This window comes from Thrips palmi, unplaced genomic scaffold, assembly GCF_012932325.1.
Source record: "Thrips palmi isolate BJ-2018 unplaced genomic scaffold, TpBJ-2018v1 HiC_scaffold_5, whole genome shotgun sequence".
NCBI lineage: Eukaryota > Metazoa > Arthropoda > Insecta > Thysanoptera > Thripidae > Thrips > Thrips palmi.
The window spans coordinates 14,290,589-14,307,998 of record NW_023144632.1 but is presented as its reverse complement, the minus strand read 5'-3'; the positions used below and the strand labels follow the sequence as shown (position 1 = coordinate 14,307,998).

At 43.0% G+C, this 17,410-nt stretch overlaps 3 protein-coding genes across 8 annotated transcripts; 2 read left to right on the top strand and 1 right to left on the bottom strand.

Annotated features, from left to right (window-relative positions):
• The first annotated feature begins 78 nt into the window (after positions 1-78).
• On the top strand, positions 79-12,732 carry LOC117650457 (F-actin-uncapping protein LRRC16A). 6 transcript variants are annotated; one of them, XM_034393908.1, is made up of 33 exons: positions 79-296; positions 994-1,091; positions 1,177-1,227; positions 1,464-1,523; positions 1,615-1,745; positions 1,821-1,995; positions 2,078-2,151; positions 2,241-2,405; positions 2,490-2,584; positions 2,842-2,883; positions 3,120-3,307; positions 3,406-3,483; positions 3,570-3,751; positions 3,839-3,990; positions 4,090-4,348; positions 4,424-4,561; positions 4,651-4,975; positions 5,065-5,181; positions 5,328-5,503; positions 5,617-5,704; positions 5,792-5,935; positions 6,253-6,273; positions 7,117-7,255; positions 7,337-7,565; positions 7,691-7,792; positions 7,877-8,031; positions 8,113-8,180; positions 8,258-8,471; positions 8,554-8,628; positions 8,728-8,835; positions 8,919-9,020; positions 9,448-9,554; positions 9,724-12,732. In XM_034393908.1, the coding sequence occupies exons 1-33, from the start codon at positions 260-262 to the stop codon at positions 9,823-9,825; spliced, it is 4,197 nt and encodes a 1,398-aa protein (XP_034249799.1). In that variant the 5' UTR covers positions 79-259; the 3' UTR covers positions 9,826-12,732. The 6 variants fall into 6 exon arrangements, with proteins under 6 accessions (XP_034249799.1, XP_034249798.1, XP_034249801.1 ...); XM_034393907.1 differs by having other exon boundaries at positions 80-296; positions 7,319-7,565; XM_034393910.1 differs by lacking the exon at positions 2,842-2,883 and having other exon boundaries at positions 81-296; positions 7,319-7,565.
• Positions 11,645-15,193, bottom strand: LOC117650459 (xylose isomerase-like). The gene is made up of 10 exons (XM_034393913.1): positions 15,018-15,193; positions 14,770-14,919; positions 14,546-14,665; positions 14,067-14,453; positions 13,872-13,926; positions 13,644-13,805; positions 13,442-13,535; positions 13,159-13,338; positions 12,943-13,077; positions 11,645-12,888 (listed from the first exon to the last, which is right to left on the bottom strand). Exons 1-10 carry the CDS (start codon positions 15,145-15,147, stop codon positions 12,784-12,786), a joined length of 1,518 nt encoding a protein of 505 aa, XP_034249804.1. The 5' UTR covers positions 15,148-15,193; the 3' UTR covers positions 11,645-12,783.
• Positions 15,194-16,339: 1,146 nt separating this feature from the next.
• On the top strand, positions 16,340-17,237 carry LOC117650470 (ADP-ribosylation factor-like protein 16). The gene is made up of 3 exons (XM_034393927.1): positions 16,340-16,571; positions 16,761-16,931; positions 17,006-17,237. Exons 1-3 carry the CDS (start codon positions 16,401-16,403, stop codon positions 17,216-17,218), a joined length of 555 nt encoding a protein of 184 aa, XP_034249818.1. The 5' UTR covers positions 16,340-16,400; the 3' UTR covers positions 17,219-17,237.
• The last annotated feature ends 173 nt before the right edge of the window (positions 17,238-17,410 follow it).

The window sequence follows — 17,410 nt, the reverse complement described above, 5'->3', positions numbered from 1 at the left end:
TAGGAAACCCGACTCCGGACGACTGAAACTACCGAAGTGACTCGTGTCAGAGAGAGATAGCTTTGTTGTTAGCGAGAGAAAGAGAGAGAGAAAGATTATTTCTACTGAAAATAGATATGGCCGCCGAGCACTGCTGACGACCAGACAAGAGAATATTTTATTTTATATTATTGTTGATTTTGTGGAAATTATGTGATATTATCGAGCTCAGAGAGTGTACGGAAAGTTTCCCTATGCAGTTAATCCGCGGGAGTGAAAGATGTCCACGCGATCTCAGCTAACTAAGGATCTAAACGGTATGTTCATCTGAACCATGTTTACATTTTCATTTGACAGTTCTTATTTCGAGTGTCTCTGTCGTATCTTTCCATTTGCTGATTGTTTGTATAGCCACCTCTTGACTTACCCTTCATCATAGAGTTCCTCCTTCAACCCTTTCCAGTTTTGATGTGGCCGAAATAGATGTTATTGGTCAGAAAGCTGCAGGGTCGGAGCAGCCGCCCTTTCTTTATCGTCAACCCATTGCTTGTGCCTCTGTGGACTGTCAAGCACTTACATGAAAGATCTGTTAGCAAATCACCAAATGGAATGTGGTTTAAAGGGAAATTTGAAGACCGAGTCGTTCAGTGCGTTTTGCAGAGATGGTCCCTGTCAAAACATTAAGGTTATGTTTCGCATGACTCATTGAGGCCGGAACAGTGACTAGGTTCCTACGAATTCTGAACTGACACATTCCAAGGCTTAAACTCAGCTTACTCCCTCATGATCTACTGATACCTATATTTCAGTCTTATAGTAGTGTAATCATTCTCATGGGGTGCAGTTCAGTTGGGTATGAAGTCATTGTTATTTAATTAATGGCTGTATTTTTATATAGCAAAATTCTTGTTGTTCTCTCCTGTATCTCAATTCTGTTTTGTTGTTATTTTTAGCAGACACACCTTTGTCTTTAAGATTTCTTGTTAACAAGTTTTGTTTTCTTTTGCTTTTCAGAAAGTGTTAAAGCTCTTCTAGGGAAACATGTCAAAATATTGCTCAAAAATGTTGTTAGACTGGAAACCAAGGGGGATAAAACTGAAAACCGAGTACTGGTATGACACAATCATTTTTAATTTAATGAAAACTATAATTACTATTGTGTATCTTGGGTTTTATATACGCATGTTTGTATTTCAGGTTTTCTCCCCGTGCCGTCTATTTCTCCTCACAGCCAAAGTCCCCACCAGGGTGAGCACCTGACCTTATTAGTAGTATGCTGCCATCCCCTGTTGTTTACAAATGCAAAAATGCTTTCCAGCCACTTTGAGATAGAGTCCTAGAACCTAGTTCTAAAAGTCTACTTTTGAAAGGGTGGCCTTGTCACATCATTCAATGCTAGCATGGCAACAAGGGGTCCGAGATTCTGGGAGTTTTCTGTTGCTTTTTAAATTTTATTTCATAATCAAAATTTTGTCTCTGTTTAGATTGACTTCCACTTTCATTACCTGGAAATTCAAGCGATTAGCAGTGTAAAAAGCAATCAGGTTTGTTGCCTCTTCAGCATTTTACCATCTTGTTTGAAATCTGAGTGGTTTTTGTTTAATAAGTTTATGTCCTTTTTGTTTGAACTTTCAGCTTTGCCTAACCGTTAATGACAAGGTGTATTCATTTTTAACGTATGAAGAGCAGGGAAGCCAGGAAGTTGATGCAATGGTAGCTGCTCTTGCAACTGCCATGAGAAACATTTTTCCAACAGTACCCCTTCAGTGAGAAAATTATTTTGCTCTTTTACTTATTTTCATATCAGACTTTCACCATTTTCATGAGTTGTTGGTTTGTAGGCACATTGTCCGAAAAATTGAAGTCCAGCCTCCGAAGCGCATATCACACCTTCAGGACGGAGAAATTATCCGTGGTGCTGAAGTGCGAGGCATGGGTCCCTGTGGAGGCTTCAGCACACAATATGCTTGCATGTGTGATTTTCATACAATGCCTTACCGTGACGAAGTTGCCTGGGTATGATTTCTGGTTTCATACTGTTGTTGTGTCCTTCTTTGAGTTGTGCCAATTTTCTAAAACTGTTCTAATTTTCTTGTAGGATGTTGATACTATCTACCTTTCCCATGACACACGAGAGCTGTCTTTAAAGGATTTTGATCATCTTGATCCAAAGTACGTGTTCAATTAGTTGATGATGTGATTTTAGTAAAAGTAAATTGGCCAAACAGCCACCTAATGTTATTTATTGTTTCTCATTGTAGAGATCTAGTGCCCATCATAAGTGCTTTGGAATACAATACTTGGTTTACAAAAGTAAGAGCAAGTAATATTTGCCTCACACGTGAAGCCCTTGATCGTATCCTGCATGTTGTTAAAAAGTCACTGAGCATTGAAGAGCTATACCTGGACTCAATTGGGGTGAAAGCGTAAGTGTTTCATTCCATATATATTATAACTTAGTTTGTATTTCTGATCTTGACCTTTGACAGTGTAATAAAAATTTCTTTCAGTGACTTTGCTCATAAGCTTTCCCTAGCAGTGATAGCAAACACAAGTACTGCTCTTCATACGTTGGATCTTTCTAACAACATGATTGAAGATAAAGGTAAAGAACTACTTTTGATTGCTTTTATTTGGGAATGCTAGTTTGATGTAGTTTTTTGTATCATAAAAGTGCTTAGATTTTACCCCTGAATATTTTTTTTTACATGTTGATTAGTTCTTTTAGCTTTTGATGTGATCCCTTCTTCGTTGATTTGCAAAGCACCAATCAGTAGCTTGTAGAGCCACATTATCTTATCTTGGAATCTTGGAATCCTATACAACCCTACCTTTATTACGTCTCACTTCTATTGCCCATAGGTATCTGGAGTTTGTGTGGGATCGTTGCCAAGTTAGCACCAGGTGTGGTTTTGTTTTGGTATCATGAGAACAGATTGCTTTAACTACTATTGCATGTGTTTTGCTAGTTGCGTTGGTCCTACAAGCTTGCAGGACAGCAATATTCGCAAAGTTCTTGCATGCTCTACTTTTGTAACTTTGAATGTTATAAAGGAAAACTTTACTTCTTGTAGAACTGGCTGAATGTTTTTGCTCGTATGATACTAATAATGTTAATAATAATTTTGTCTTCACAATAGGTGCATCCCATTTGAGTGGTCCACTGGCAAAGGTTCCCAAGGGGCTGGTACATTTAAACCTATCATACTGTGGGTTGACTTCAAAAGGTGTCAACCAGCTGGCAAATGCTCTTGCAGTCAACAAGTTCATGCCCAACACTCTTACTTACTTGAATCTTTCAAACAATAGTTTGAAAGAAGATGTTACTGTGAGTAATTTGATGCAGATTCTGTATTACCTTTATATTGAAAAAAAAAAAAACTAGATCAAGTAGATGTATAACTCATGTCTCTTCTTTTCACACAGAGTTTGTGCAATTTTCTGGCTCAACCTAATGTTATCAAGCACCTGGATATCTCAAAGACCGAAACAACACTGGAAGCTGTAAGCAATTTTTTTTTAAATCTGTATTTTTTTTATCTCATTATTGTGTAGCTCTCTTTTCATACTGCTGTTGGTGCATTTCTCAGGTCTTTGGAGCCCTTCTTCGAGGATGTTCAACCAATCTCGTTCACTTGAATGTTTCTCACAATTTATTTTCCACCAAAAAACATAAAGAAGTTCCATTATCTTTCAAACAGTTTTTCACTAGTACTCTTATGCTGAAATACTTGAATATGAGTTATTGTAAACTTCCCCTTGAGGCGCTTAAGTATGTATTCTACCTTATTTTTTAAATCTCAAATTTTGGATTTGTAATTTTTTTAACATTTTTATTTGTTTTTAAATTTTACCAAAGGAATCTCCTTCTGGGTTTGGCTTGCAATGAGACAACATCTGACATGGAGTTGGATATGAGTTGCAATAATTTAGGAGCACAAGGAGCACATGTTTTCGAATCTTGTATCCATGGAGTGCGATGCATTGGAAGCTTGGATATTAGTGATAATAGTAAGGGTTGTAAATTATAAAATTTATTATAAAGTGAAAATTTTACCTTCTAGTAATGATTGTCTTAACACATTTTTCCCCTTTGTAACATTCTTTCAGACATGGATGTTGACCTGGCTGGAGTAGTCACAGCAATCAGCAAGAATAAGTCTATAAAACATCTTAATATAGGACGCAATATGGCAAACATGAAGGCTAAACACATTGCTACTGTGATGGAAGCGGTTGTTCAAATGTTGCAGGAAGAAGATTGTGTGCTGCAAACTTTAAATATATCTGACTCCAAACTCAAATCTGATCTATTTAACCTTATAAATGCCCTCGGGAGCAATCATTGCTTGCAGTCAATTGACATAAGGTTTGTTTGTTAATTTCCTTTATTTTTCAAAGTGTGGAATGTAATGACTACTTTCATGGTTATTTTTGCCCCCAGTGGTAACATGATGGGTGATGGTGGTGCTCGCTTACTGGCAAAGGCTCTGCAAATTAATTGCCGCCTTCGAAGCATACAGTATGATCGGAACAACATCACTTTGCCTGGATATTGTGATTTGGCTTATGCATTGGAAAGGTACTTAAGAAACATTTCTCTTTGAGAGTATTCAATGCCTTTCTTATTTATTGAACTTGTGATTTTTTCATTTTGTTCTGTCAATGTAGCAACTACACTGTCAGGTACATGCCATTGCCACTGATGGATGTACTTCCTTGCATGAAAGTGTCGGCTGAGCGCACAGATGCTGTTATGAAACGAATTCAAGACATTCTTCATCGCAATGTATCTCCCAAGAAATACAGTAATGGTCAAGCCTTCAGACTACAACAAGGCTTTTTGTTGAGTTCCACTCAGCAAATGGTGGACAGACTTGTTGTTCAAACTCAAGAAACCATTAAAGTTCTTGCACAGAGTGCAGATTCCACCCAAAATAATAATCAGATTAACCATGCCACTGGTCTTATCCAAGATGCTGACAACTCTAAGCAGGTTTGTCATAATTATTGTAAGCAAGTCTGAGGAAAGTTTTTGGCTTTGAGAATTAACACATGGATTGGTGTTCTATTGGTGTGTTTCAGTTACTACCCCGTCTTCAAGAGGTGGTTCAAAGGAGACATGACATAAACAACCCTATTGACAAGAAATTACGCAGTATTTCAGAAGACTTACACACAACTATTGTGGATCATTTACAGGTATCTACCATTTAATAAATACATACTAAATGACAAAATATGAACAATTTTTAAATCAAAATGAAATTCATTTTTAAATTAAAATGAAATTCTTTTTTGCCCCATGAGCTTGAAGTCAGTCACTTAACATGTACATTTGATTTTAGGGAACTTTGGAGGCCATGATGAGATGCGCCAATGAACAGTGCCCAACTGTTCTTGAGGAAGATAAAGTTCAGACAGAAATTCGAAAAACATGTAGGGAAAAGAACCAACTTGCACCAGATTTTGTTCAGACTTGTGTAATGGAACAGGCTGGAACTGATATTATTAACAGAGTCAAGTAAGTGTTAGTAGAGAGTAGAGAGAAATGTGGTATGTGTGTGTTTTTTCATTGTCATTTTTTTAAAAGTAACTTGCCAAAATTAATTTTTTTAAAATTTTCTGTGTTTCTAGTGAGTTGAACTTGGCAGCTGCAGCACATATGTCTGACCGCATAACTGATGAGGTCATAGAATCCTTGTCTCGTTGCTATAAGGGCTTGGTAAGTTGCACATTTCCTTTATTTTCGTGTGTAAAGTACTTCCTGACAAAAAGCGTCTGCAATTCTCCTTTTTCTCCTTTTTCGCAGGCTGGTGACAGTGGTGGAAGAAAGCGAGCTTCCACTCCAGATGTCTTAAGGTCTCGATCTCACATCAGTTCTGATTCATCTCGACAGGACCTCGCAGAAGCTTTCCTTGACTCCCTTTCACCACAGCTAGATGAGTCTCCTCTGGTATGTTATCATTAATTATTTCATTCCAATGTGAGTGTGCAAAAGGCTAATACAATTGCTTCTTCTTTCTCGTTTCTACAATGTCTAAAAAACTATTTCCTCTACAGTCTTCTACTTCTTGCTTTTTTCCCCCTCTTCAAGAAATTTCCTTATTGGTTTTGACTTGATTGTAAATACCTAATTTAGTTTAAGGAGTGCAAAGTGTGTTTTATAATTGCTTAGGGCAGTTTCCCCTCATCCTTCAAGAAAAGCAATTTTCACTAATGAATTATTTTTTTTATTTCTTTTATTCATTCATCCCTCATCATGATCAATAGAAGTTGGAATATTTGAATCTTGTAAGTATGGAGTTTTTTACAATGTATGCTGCTTGACCAGCACCAATAGTTGTTGTGGTAACATTGTTTGGTTTGTTTGGTATTTGGATTGTGCTCCTTGTCTGCATGGTAAATTCCTGCTGTCAACTGAGTTGTTGTAATACATATCAGATAGTACAGTTTTAAACTACATGTGAGGTATTTTTTGAAGCATGTGACTAGTCTGAAGTGTTTCCATAGCATTCCAGCAGTATGTGCTACTAAAACATACCTAATTTATGAATATTATCTTTACCTTAAAAATTTGTGTCTTATGTCTTTATTCTGTTGTTGCATTGTTCCAACTAACTAAAAGTGGTGTTTGTATGTGTGACCTTTTTGTTTTATATCAACATGTCAGTAAAAATCTGTAGTCTTATTGTGCTTGAATGCAGCATGGTAATTAAAAATCCTTGTGTAACTCTAAATCTCTATGAGTTAGTTTTGTGCCTTAGACTTCCGAGATATGATTAACTTTTAGCTATTTTTTTTTCTAGTTAGAAATGTAGAGTTGACCTTGTTCTTTCTTCTCGTCTGTATGTACTCTTTGAAATAGAGGCTTATAGATATAATTAATGTGCAACAAACCACCAGTAACATCTAGATGTCATATTCTGATTTATAATTTCCTTTTATTAACTCTGCATGGTCCAGACAGGTGTAGCTAGATGATTAATTCCTGTTTTGCTTATTTTCGGTTTAAAGGGTAGTCTTTAGATGTGATCAAATGTTCCAATCTCTTTTAAGTGCCTCCTGCCTGGAAGAGACACAGGTGCCATCTCTTATTAGTTGCTATGTAGTGTAATAAATCAATTATTATTTCAGGCAACTCCACACCTCATGAGCAAACGAAAGAGCCTCCACGGCCGTAAACTGCGACCCAAATCTGTAGTCGACAGTGTAGATGGACTGTCGGCTGATGATATTCCAGATCTTCTACCGTCACTCACCAAAAGTGCAGAAGGTAATGATCCATTTAGTTATAAATTGTCGCTCTTACCTAACTTCTTTTTTAATTGAGAAATAGTGTCTTCCGGTGTGGCAGAATCCCTTGACTCCGTGGCGGAGCTTCCACGGTCTGTAGGCCAACAACTGCAACACTTAGTAAAGGGACGTCCCAAACGTGCTAAGACGAGAGCTCCTACAAGGCCTATGTTGCGTCCAGCCGATTCTACTGATACCTCTGATCTTGGTGAGGGATTGGACACATTCTTCCGACCAGGGTCAGTCACACCAACCACTCCCCTGGTATCCCCAACGTCAGATGACAGCAGGTACGGTTTGCTTCAAATTTAGAGATTTTAGAAAATACCTAACACAAATATCTTGCTGTGGAATTGTCAATCATGGTGCAATCATGATGCAAAACTTATTCAAGAATTATCCCATTTTTCATCAGCTCTCACACATTTCCTATTGAAAGTGAAGCTGAATCGCTTGACAGTGATAAAGATCGCAGAAATGGGGGTTTGGGTATTTTGAAGGATAAAGCAATCAAGAGGTAAATGTTGTACAAGTGAAGTTTTATTTAAATGTTGTTGTGGTCTTTTCGTCATTTTTATTCAAATTAAAACTTCTTTTCTAGTTCACCATTGTTAAAAGGAAAGACAAGTTTGCTGGACTCAATGCCTCGTTCACCCGATCTTCTGGATAAGAACTCTCCGCTAGCTGGGCGGCGTCCACCCACAGCAGAGTCTCCACTTGTGAAAAGAGGCCAAGATGCTTTAAACTCTGACACAAGTAAGTATTTCCACATCTTATGTTTTCACATTTCATTGTTTAATCTTGAAACTGTAACAAAGGCCCTGGTTGTATCTCTAGCTAAGACTGAACTGAAAACTGCTGTCCCCAAACCACTGGCTGTTGATGTTAAGGCTCGCCTCAAACCTGTAAGTTGTATGTGATGTCATTTTATCTATGCGCTGGTTAAATCTGTTTTGCTGCAATAGTTCAAATTTGTGTCCAGGATGAAATCGTAGCTGAAAAACCAGCTTCACCGACAGCTGTGCCTTCTGTGCGACTACGCTCTACTGGCCTTGCTGACTCCCTTCGGTCACCCACTAATGGATTTCCTAAAACAAGCTCATCCATTGGCAATGGCATTGTACCACCTTCAGTTGAGACTGCTCCCAAATCACCAATTCTAAAATCTATATCAAAGGAGTCTAAAAATGAACTTTGTAAGTTGTTATTAAGTTTTAGTGTTCTTCAGTACTTTACGGATGTTCCCTGTTAAAGTGTGAGTTGTTTTTATTGTTTTAGCATCTAAAATTAAAGGACCTCCACCAATCGCTCCTAAACCACGGCCATGGTCCATGGGTGGAGACCGAAAGTCAGGTAGGTTTAGGTTTGCACTTATAGGAGCTATCTGATTTAAGTTCTCTATCTTTCCTCCCTAATTTTTATTTTTTCCCCACACAACCAATATTATTTAAGGTGAATTCTCTGCAACAAGTGATGGGTCTAGTCCTAATACATCAGCAGCTAATACTCCAGATTCAGGAGATGCTCTTGACGAATCAACTGACTCAGGCCTCAGCTCAGGTATGTTTCATCTGCATCAAGCTAGAAGGACCTGTGAAGAAACTGAGGTCACCAGAAATCATGAATACAGCTCTTAATTCCAGGAACTAGTGGCGCTGCTTCTAGTCTGGAAAAGAAATCTGTCCGTGAACTAGCAGCTTCCCTAAATAAAACGGATCCTGATGGAAAGAAGAAGTCAGAAGCAGGTTAGTGTCCAATTTCAATTTTTTAACTTGCTCAGTAGACTGTTTTTGTTTTTGCTTGATAGAGTTACATGTAGAACTAAATAAACTAATAGTTTCTGTAAACTTAAATATTTGTGCATGTTGAATCATATACCAAGATCCAACTGGATACAATGTACGACTAGATTTTACATTTGTCCGCTTCAATTTCTTGTCAATGCTTTAGATATTTTAGCCCATCACATGGTAGAAGTGATGTAGTTTACCTTGGGGGCAGCTATTTTGTTTCGTTGCTTGGTCACAATTAGTACAGTCAACTACTTTGCATTGCTGTAAATCACAATGTAGAGTTGGTGGGCATTGTTTAATTTGATTGAAATCTTTTGTATTGCTTGGCGTTTATGCTTGTTGTCAACAAAAGTAGTAAACAATTTAGGTATTGTCCTAGGAGGTGATGGTAGCACTGGCAGTCGTAGTGAGGAAGGCAGCCCCCAGCCCTTCCCCAGGTCTGTTCTTAGAAGAAGCCTTGGTAGACTTCCTCCTATCCATTCTGAGGTATGCAGATTTGTCAAGTATTGCGTTTGAAAGTCTTCGTTGTTGCAAATGTAATAAACCACATAGTGCACATTTTTATTGATTTTTATTGGAACAAAATTTTGTATTGCTTGTAGCAAGTGATCACTGGGATTAAAAATCAAATATCTTATCTTGTTTTTGGTTTCAGGGGAGCTTGGGTGAAAGCATATTAGCAAACTGGAAGAACCGTGCCAAACTTCGGACTGCTTATGAGACTGAGCCTGGTGTGGATGATGTGGTCGATGTTTAACCACATTCAGCGAAGTCTATGTTAATCTCACTCTGTTATTGCTCTTTAGCAAATTGTTAAAATTAATTTTGATTGGGACAAAAATGCCATAATGCCATCGCTGTTGACTTATGATAATTCTTGACTTGTATTATGTAGGGTGTGAGTGTGTGTGAGTGTGTATAATGTGTATGTCATGTGTATGTGAGTGAGAGTGAGGATGTCTAGAAGAATATATGCTTAAAGTAAGTGAAATGATTGTGTGTACAAGGACTAGTCTGGGGCTGTGTATTTGTCAGTGAAGCAGGTTTTATTAGCTGTCTCATGCTCTGTTAATATTTGCCTTGGCAGTGATAGCAGATGCATTATATCTGTAAAAGTATGCTTTTTTTATTATTATTATTATTATTATTATTATTATTATTATTATTAAATTGATGACTGTCAGAGTATTATAATGTTTGAGTTTGTTCCTGCATGATTATTTTCAGAAGCACTACCACCAATTTATTGTATAAGAATCAGTTACCATTCTTTTCTTTACTCAAACTATCCATTCCAGGGACATATTTTCTCCAGCATTTTAATACACCGGTAGTTTGAGTAGCCATTATCCCTGTGTCTAGGAGTTAATTCTATGTAATTGCTGATGGTAAAATCCAGGAAAGTAGGTTGAAGTTATTGCTTTTGGGATTGGGGCCACCCATTTACCCATATGTTCCAGAGTAATGGAGCATGCATTCTTTCACCAAAAATTTCCATTTTTAGTATTATTGTTACTCTGAGAATGTTCGGGTCCCTCTTAACTACAAAGCCATTAAATCAAATTTGTACTTTAACATTGTCATTCTAATAAGTCAAGTCTTTGATAATAATTAAGTAATATTTATTTAGCTCACAAAACTATAAATGGCACCCAAACCTAGAATTTTGTCTCTTTTGCCAATAAAAAAAAAACAGTGATAATTGTTATGTGGACAGAAGCCTTGTAAGTTATTGTTATTGTGCTGGTTTTTTTCTGAATTAAATAATTGCTCTGTAAAAATTTAAGTAAAAGACTTCTAGATTATAATATAAAATCTTCAAATTGTAGGGAGACTTTGATTTTAATGGGGCAAGTTGTCTTCAATGATTGATTGCTCACAGCTGTAGTGTTGAAATTTAGAGTTCATGGTCATCAATTTCATATTTATAGTGACAAACATGTATTCAATTTTGTAATAAATTTGATGGAATAGTGAGAGAAGAGCAATAACAAGACAGAAAGGAAGTGACCAATTCTGTGGTTGAAAGATTATTAGGAATGGAATGAGTGAAACGGTCAGGCTTAGTAATGTATTGTGTTTAGAGCAGTTTGCGAGAGGGTTGGTGTAGCAGCAGTTTATTATTATTAAAATGTATAACACTGAAATTATGATAAATTTCTGCACTTCTACAATTTCAAGTTTGCTATGTTCCTTGATTTTGGGCCATTAGCTCATACATTATGCAACTTTACCATTATACAATCACAGTTCTACTGCTCTTCTCATTTTTTATTATTTTTAATGATTGGAAAAGATCGTTTTGGTCTCATCATTTTTTGATTTCAATTCTGTGCAATTTATTTATGTCTTCTCTTCTACTTCTTATTCATCATCGCTGTTAGTACCAACTGTTAATTGCTCCCATTCCTTGCGTTCATCCTTGTGCACTTTCCTTGCTCTTAAAGACTGGTTTCATGTTAAGTCTCTGTTGTTGTTCATTAACTAAAAGTCTATCTACCTTTATAAATGAGAGCATAGTGAAACATGGAAAGAAAAATTGTGCCAAAGGATCAGGTGGCCAATACTATTTCATGTACAATATTTACCTTTTATTCAATTGAAAATAGTGGTATTAGTAGCTTATAGTTTGAACAAGGCGATAAACACACTGGGTTTGAGTACTTTAGAGTAATAGAGTACTTAAAATTTTGATCCATTTCTCTTTCAGAAATCAAAGCAGACTAATGGCAATCTTGACCATTTCTGTAGAAAAAAATAGTGTGAGTTGAAGAATTCTGAGGTAATCTCTTCAATTCGGAGCAACTTTTACATGGTATCATTGTTATGATGTCAGAAGTTGTTGGTAAAATTTATAGAGGCCAATTCATCCCTTTATTAAATAATTTCACATTCCTTTTATCATGTCTTACTTTTCTGTGATTGCTCACTTTCATTCTTTGAGAAAAAATACTTGTTAGTCAAATCTACCTACCACAGGAAAAACAACAAGATATCACTGGAGCTGTATTTGTTAAATGATGAAAAACTAACGTTGCATCATCAAAACGCAGGCCTACTACATTTTTATTTTGTACCTCTGTGATTTGCCCAGGCAAATTTTTAAGTGACTTCCTGCTTTGGTTTAGCTGGGATGTGATTTGCTAGTTATTGTTTACTGTTCCAAGTGCTCTGCATTACAGCGCTTGTTTGTGCCAAATAATTTTTCCATTAAATTTAATATACAGAAATGCTTTTTACACATGTTTTGGTTTGCTCAATGTAACAATGAAAAAAGTTTTAAAGTATTGCTTTCCTCTACTAATATCGTGACATGGATTTTGTGCATCTACTGGGATCAGGAAGCCTTGATGTTCCACCTGGATATTAAACTGTTACCAATTTTGCTAAGCTGCATAGCCTCATCAGAATTAAAGTAGACATTGTTGAAGTGTTTTTTCTTGCTTCCATTATTTTTGCTTCCTGTCCCATTGAGGAATTTTTTTTGTCTTTTTTTCTGTCTGTTGAGGAATCATTTGTTGCCATTTCAAAACAGATTTTTTTTTCTGTTTTAAATTTACAATTACCAGTCATTCCACTAATTAGCAGCTAAAACTGTAAAGTGCTGTTAGTTTGGAGGGCATTTTCCTCGTATCTCAAAACAATAAATGCATACAGTACTTGACTCTGTGTTTCACTTCCCTCGCCTCCTGCTCTCTCTGACTCTCTTTCTCTCTCACTCTCGAGAGGTGTCCGCGACGGCGTCCACGTAGCGGCGGCACAGCGCCTCCCAGTGCTCGGGGCGGCCGCTGCAGCCTTGGGCTTGCCCTTGGCCGCCCTGCTGCAGACTCCACTCGGGGAGGGGGAAGCTCTCGACCGCCGCCCCCAGAGCCGCCGCCGCCCCCTGCTGTTGGAGGAGCTGCAGTTGCTGCTGCGAATGCTTCCGCGCGTAGTCCTCGCAGTCCTCCAAGGTGGCCTCCCCGCTCGACAGGCGCGCCCCGAAGCCGCTGTGGAAGCTCAAGTAACGTTGCTGCAAACAGGGGGAGGGGGCATTGAAGAAAGGCGAGGAGAGGATTGCGTTGACGAACATGCCGAAACGAGGAGCCCTCACCTGCAAGTTCCTGCTGAAGGCGCCATCCGCCACGATCTTGACGGCGGCCCGCAGCGCCCGGGCGTAGCAGTCGATGACCGCCACGGACGCCGCCAGCACGTCGCGGCCGTGGTCCCTGCTGTCCAGGGACTCCCTGCGCAGCGCCACGCCCACCAGCAGCCCGCCGGGCTGCACGCCGCCCTGCGGCACCACGAGCAGCACCGGCTTGACGCTCTGTCTCTCTCGCACCCCTGTGGAGCACCCCATGAGTGCGACAGAGACAGAGCGACTGTACAACGCTCACCTGCTCGACGACGCTCTTCATGAGGACTGTGGCGTCGCGCACGTCCGGGGGGAAGGCGCCGCTGGTGGCGTTGATGCAGCCCAGCATGCCGTACCTGGCCGGGTCACAGCGAGCTTAGTCTTCGCCTTTAGGATGGGGATGGTGGGCGCCCCAACCATCCCCAACGCCGCCCACTTGGAGGCACGCCAACTGGCCAACTCACGCGGTGCTGATGACGGCCTGGTGGCCGGGCGGCGCGCTCAGCTTGTAGTGCCTGTCCAGCCCGTACTGCTTGAGGAGGCACACGGCCGCGGCGGCGCAGTCGTCGTAGCGGCGCTGGGTCGCCCCACCGGCCGCCCCACCGGCCGCCCCACCCGCGCAGGGACTCCAGCAGCTTGGGTTGGAGCCAAGGCTAAGGCTGGAGCCAGGGCCGGAGCGCGGGGGCGAGGGCCGCGACGTCGTCTCCAGCAGCAACTGGCCGCGGTAGCCCAGCCTGTCGCGGTACTCTGCGGCACGAAGCCAGTTCAGCCCAGCGTGTCCGGAGAGCCGTTGCGTCGCTCTGTCTCTCTCGCACTCCCGCGAAACGCCCCTGCGAGCGCGAGAGAGACGGAGTGCCGGAACGACTGGAAATGGACGCAGTACTGACCGGCGGTCATCCGCAGCAGCCGCGCGTAGCCGCGCAGCTCCCTGGCGGGGTCCGTGTTGAGTGGCGTGGCGTAGCCCTCACGGCCGCCCCAGAACAGGAAGCAGTCCGCGGCCAGCCGCTGGGCCGCCTGCAGGGCGCGGCGTACCTGCGCCCCCGCCGTCGCCACCACGCCCGCGTCCGGGGCGGTGGCCGCGCCCTGGCTGTACCGCGGGTGCGAGTGCAGGTCCGCGGCCAGCCACAGCGGCCGGAGCGTGGTGCCCGCGCGCTGGGCCAGCTGCTGCAGCTCCAGGCACAGGTCCACCGAGTCCTCCAGGTTGCGTTGCGTCTCCTCCAGCGAGTCGCCCTCCGGCGCCAGGTCCCGGTCCCACGCCGCCCACTGCCTGACCCCTGCGGACCCGTGCGGACACAGTTCAGCTCACTGGCCAGACAGACACCGAGAGCAACGCCGGTTGAGATCTTTGGCGGACGGGCGAACATACCCAGCTTGCCGCAGAGCTCGAAGGCCGCTCGGATTCGGCGCTGGTAGTTCTCCAGCGAGTTGGTGCCGTCGCTCCAGGGCGGCTGCCTCTGGAACGTGGGCTGTCCGCACGAGTCCTCGCCTGGAAGGGAAAGCCAAAGCCGAAGGGGAGAAGGGTGCCGGCCCCGGCCGTCGGCTGGGCTCGCTGACCCAAACCACCCAAAGCCAACGCGGAGGCGGACCTACCCGTGGGCCGGAGCGCGTGGCCGAGCGACAGCGCGGGCCTCAGCCAGTCCTCCATGCTGCGGCCGTGGATGCGCTCCGAGGCGTTGTAGTACCGGTAGCACAGCACGTCCTCGGGGCCGGCGTCGGGGCGGTACTCGACGCGCGGCAGCCCTGCCAAGCAAGCCAAGCATGCCAACCACGTCACAGGCGGCCTGGGGTGGCGGTGGAACACGGGCATCACGGGTAGGGCCTTGGGTAGAGCAACGCACCGGGGAACAGCTCGGCGAAGTCCGACGCGGCCCTGGCGGACGTGGCGACGTCGCGGGAGGCGGACGCGGCCGTCTTCTGGCGCTTGGCGGCCACCGCGGCCTGCTGCTGCTGCGAGGTCATCTTGTTCATGGCTGCAGACTGGAGACGAAGACGACGCGCTGGCGGTCACTGCCGACTGCCGTGGGCCTTACTGCCCAGCGGGTAGGGAGGGCCGTCTAAATAATGGCTCGGCTGCAGCTCGGCATGCTCCTTGAGCACCGCCACACCGCCACTCGACCCTTGACACCGATACCTCCGGCACCCGGCAGGCCCGCCCCGCCAGGCCCGCCAGCCGGCTGCAGGACGGTTCACGGTCACGTTCACTCACAGCGCCACCGCCATTCACAACGAGGGTGCGCTCCGGTTTCCTCGGACTCCGAAAGCCGTTTTCGTCGCTCTGCCTCCCTCGCACCCATGGGGCGTCGCGTGAAGGTGCGAGGGGGATAGCGCGACGAAAACGGCTTCGGTCGGAACCAGTCTGCAGCGCGCAGCAAAGCGAGTCGGGTTCTCGGCGAGGGCGTTCCGGAAATGCGAGAAGCGTCCCTACTGAGACGAGTGGTTTTCTCGGTAGACCGGGTCCATACGCCCACAGAATCTGGGTGTGTAGCGGGAACAACCTTTTTACCTCGTCCCTGGGAGGACCGACCGCAGGGGCGAGGTAGGCCACCGTCTCCACACCGGTGTGTTGCAGACATGGCCCGTGGCCTACCCCGCAGGCGCTACAGGCCTCTTGCTCGACCTACACGGTATAACGGTTCAGAAGTAGCGTTGCTGCCCGGCCACAGGGAAGTTCTAAGATGCAGCGGTGGTTGTTGGTTTTTAACTCGACCGAACGTCGAAATAGAGACTTCTCCAGTGCACAGCAAACCGAACTGCATACTAGTGCTTGCGGATGCGTGCATGGAAGCCGGGTCACGAGGGTCACGGACGTACCACTGCATTCTCCACCAATTGGCGTCACAAGCGTGCACTTGCCATGGGCGCATTGGCTCGCGCAGTTAGGTACTTGTGGTACCCCCAGCACTATAGTGCTGGTAATAACTGGGGTTGGACATTCGTTTCGTTCAGTAGGTTCAGACGATCGGGTCCGATTTATTTTCAACCATTTTATTTCGGGCCAAACAACTGCCTGGCACATGTGCGCACATACTGCATGTTGTGCAGACAGGCTGGAGTAGGGTGGCTCCAGGCCAGCGCGCCAGCGCCCCCCCGCGCTCGAAGGACACGGACATGCAGAGCGTTGCGGAGTGGCACGTTGCTATAGCAACAGGATCAAACAAGAACCAACAAACATTCAAGCAAGGACAGCGTCGGAGTTCCCCCTGCGAACACGTCATTCCGCCATGGCTAACTTGCCTCCAGTTTTGCCAAGTTGTGTGTGCTTAGGTCCGGTAGGCGCGGGAAAAACTTTGCTTCTTAAAAAGTTAAAAGGCAACGAGGACATTGATATAACGTCAACTTCAGTACCCACTGTGGGAACCAATATCACAACTCTCCAGTTGACAAATGAAAAGGTGTGCAGTGTGCATGGTAACAAATGAGACTTACTCACATTTAAAATGTTCACTTTATTTTGTTGACACAATTTATCTTGTGTGCTATAATGCACACATGTAGCATTACTATGAACTAATTTAATCAGTTTAATCATAAACACTCCAGCAATTTGCAAAGGAAAACTTTTAAGATGAATGATTTAATAGGAAATTGTTGTTCGGGAAGTTGGAGGTGCTATGGCTCCTCTGTGGAACCTATATTACAAGAACATCACGCGAATCATCTATGTTGTTGACGCAAGTAACCTCTGCCAAATAGCAGCAGCTGGTGTCCTTTTGTACACAGTACTTGCCGAGCCCCAACTTAAGAATGCTAAGGTATTCAAACTGCCCACACAGCACATGACTTTAAGGAAAATGGCAAAGCTCCACATACTTTCCATCATTTTCAGGTACTACTAGTTCTTACTAAAATGGATGTGTCATACCGACAAATGAGAAATGAAGCCCTACTAATGTTGCAATTTGCAAGGTTAAAGAGAGAAATATCGCAGTCTGTCACTGTGATGGAAGCAAGTGCAATCACTGGGGAAGGTTTACCAGCAATCAAGGAATGGCTTGCAGGTGTAAAACCGACACCACCTGTGAAAAAGCTGATGAATTAAATACATTGTTTTAATCTAACGCAGGTCTTTTTTAAATGCAAATTTCTTCAAGGCAAGTTTTATTTTATGTGTATTGTATGATGAATGCACCACTTTTTGCATTCAGTAATACTCAACATCCAAAGTGGGAAAACTTAAAATAAATAAAGTGCTTTTTTTTTTGGGCTGGCTTGTATGAGCAGAGTTTGCGAG

Bases quoted from the DNA above. Each gene is read 5' to 3' on its own strand.
- LOC117650470 (XM_034393927.1), top strand. From the start codon at position 16,401: ATGGCTAACTTGCCTCCAGTTTTGCCAAGTTGTGTGTGCTTAGGTCCG. The intron at 16,572-16,760 runs GTGTGCAGTGTG...ATGATTTAATAG, and splicing joins TCCAGTTGACAAATGAAAAG to GAAATTGTTGTTCGGGAAGT. The intron at 16,932-17,005 runs GTATTCAAACTG...CATCATTTTCAG, and splicing joins CCCAACTTAAGAATGCTAAG to GTACTACTAGTTCTTACTAA.
- LOC117650459 (XM_034393913.1), bottom strand. From the start codon at position 15,147: ATGAACAAGATGACCTCGCAGCAGCAGCAGGCCGCGGTGGCCGCCAAG. The intron at 14,920-15,017 runs GTGCGTTGCTCT...CTTGCTTGGCAG, and splicing joins CTTCGCCGAGCTGTTCCCCG to GGCTGCCGCGCGTCGAGTAC. The intron at 12,889-12,942 runs GCGGCTCTGGGG...TGGAGTCTGCAG, and splicing joins TCCAACAGCAGGGGGCGGCG to CAGGGCGGCCAAGGGCAAGC.
- LOC117650457 (XM_034393907.1), top strand. From the start codon at position 260: ATGTCCACGCGATCTCAGCTAACTAAGGATCTAAACG. The intron at 3,484-3,569 runs GTAAGCAATTTT...TGCATTTCTCAG, and splicing joins CCGAAACAACACTGGAAGCT to GTCTTTGGAGCCCTTCTTCG. The intron at 3,752-3,838 runs GTATGTATTCTA...ATTTTACCAAAG, and splicing joins CTTCCCCTTGAGGCGCTTAA to GAATCTCCTTCTGGGTTTGG.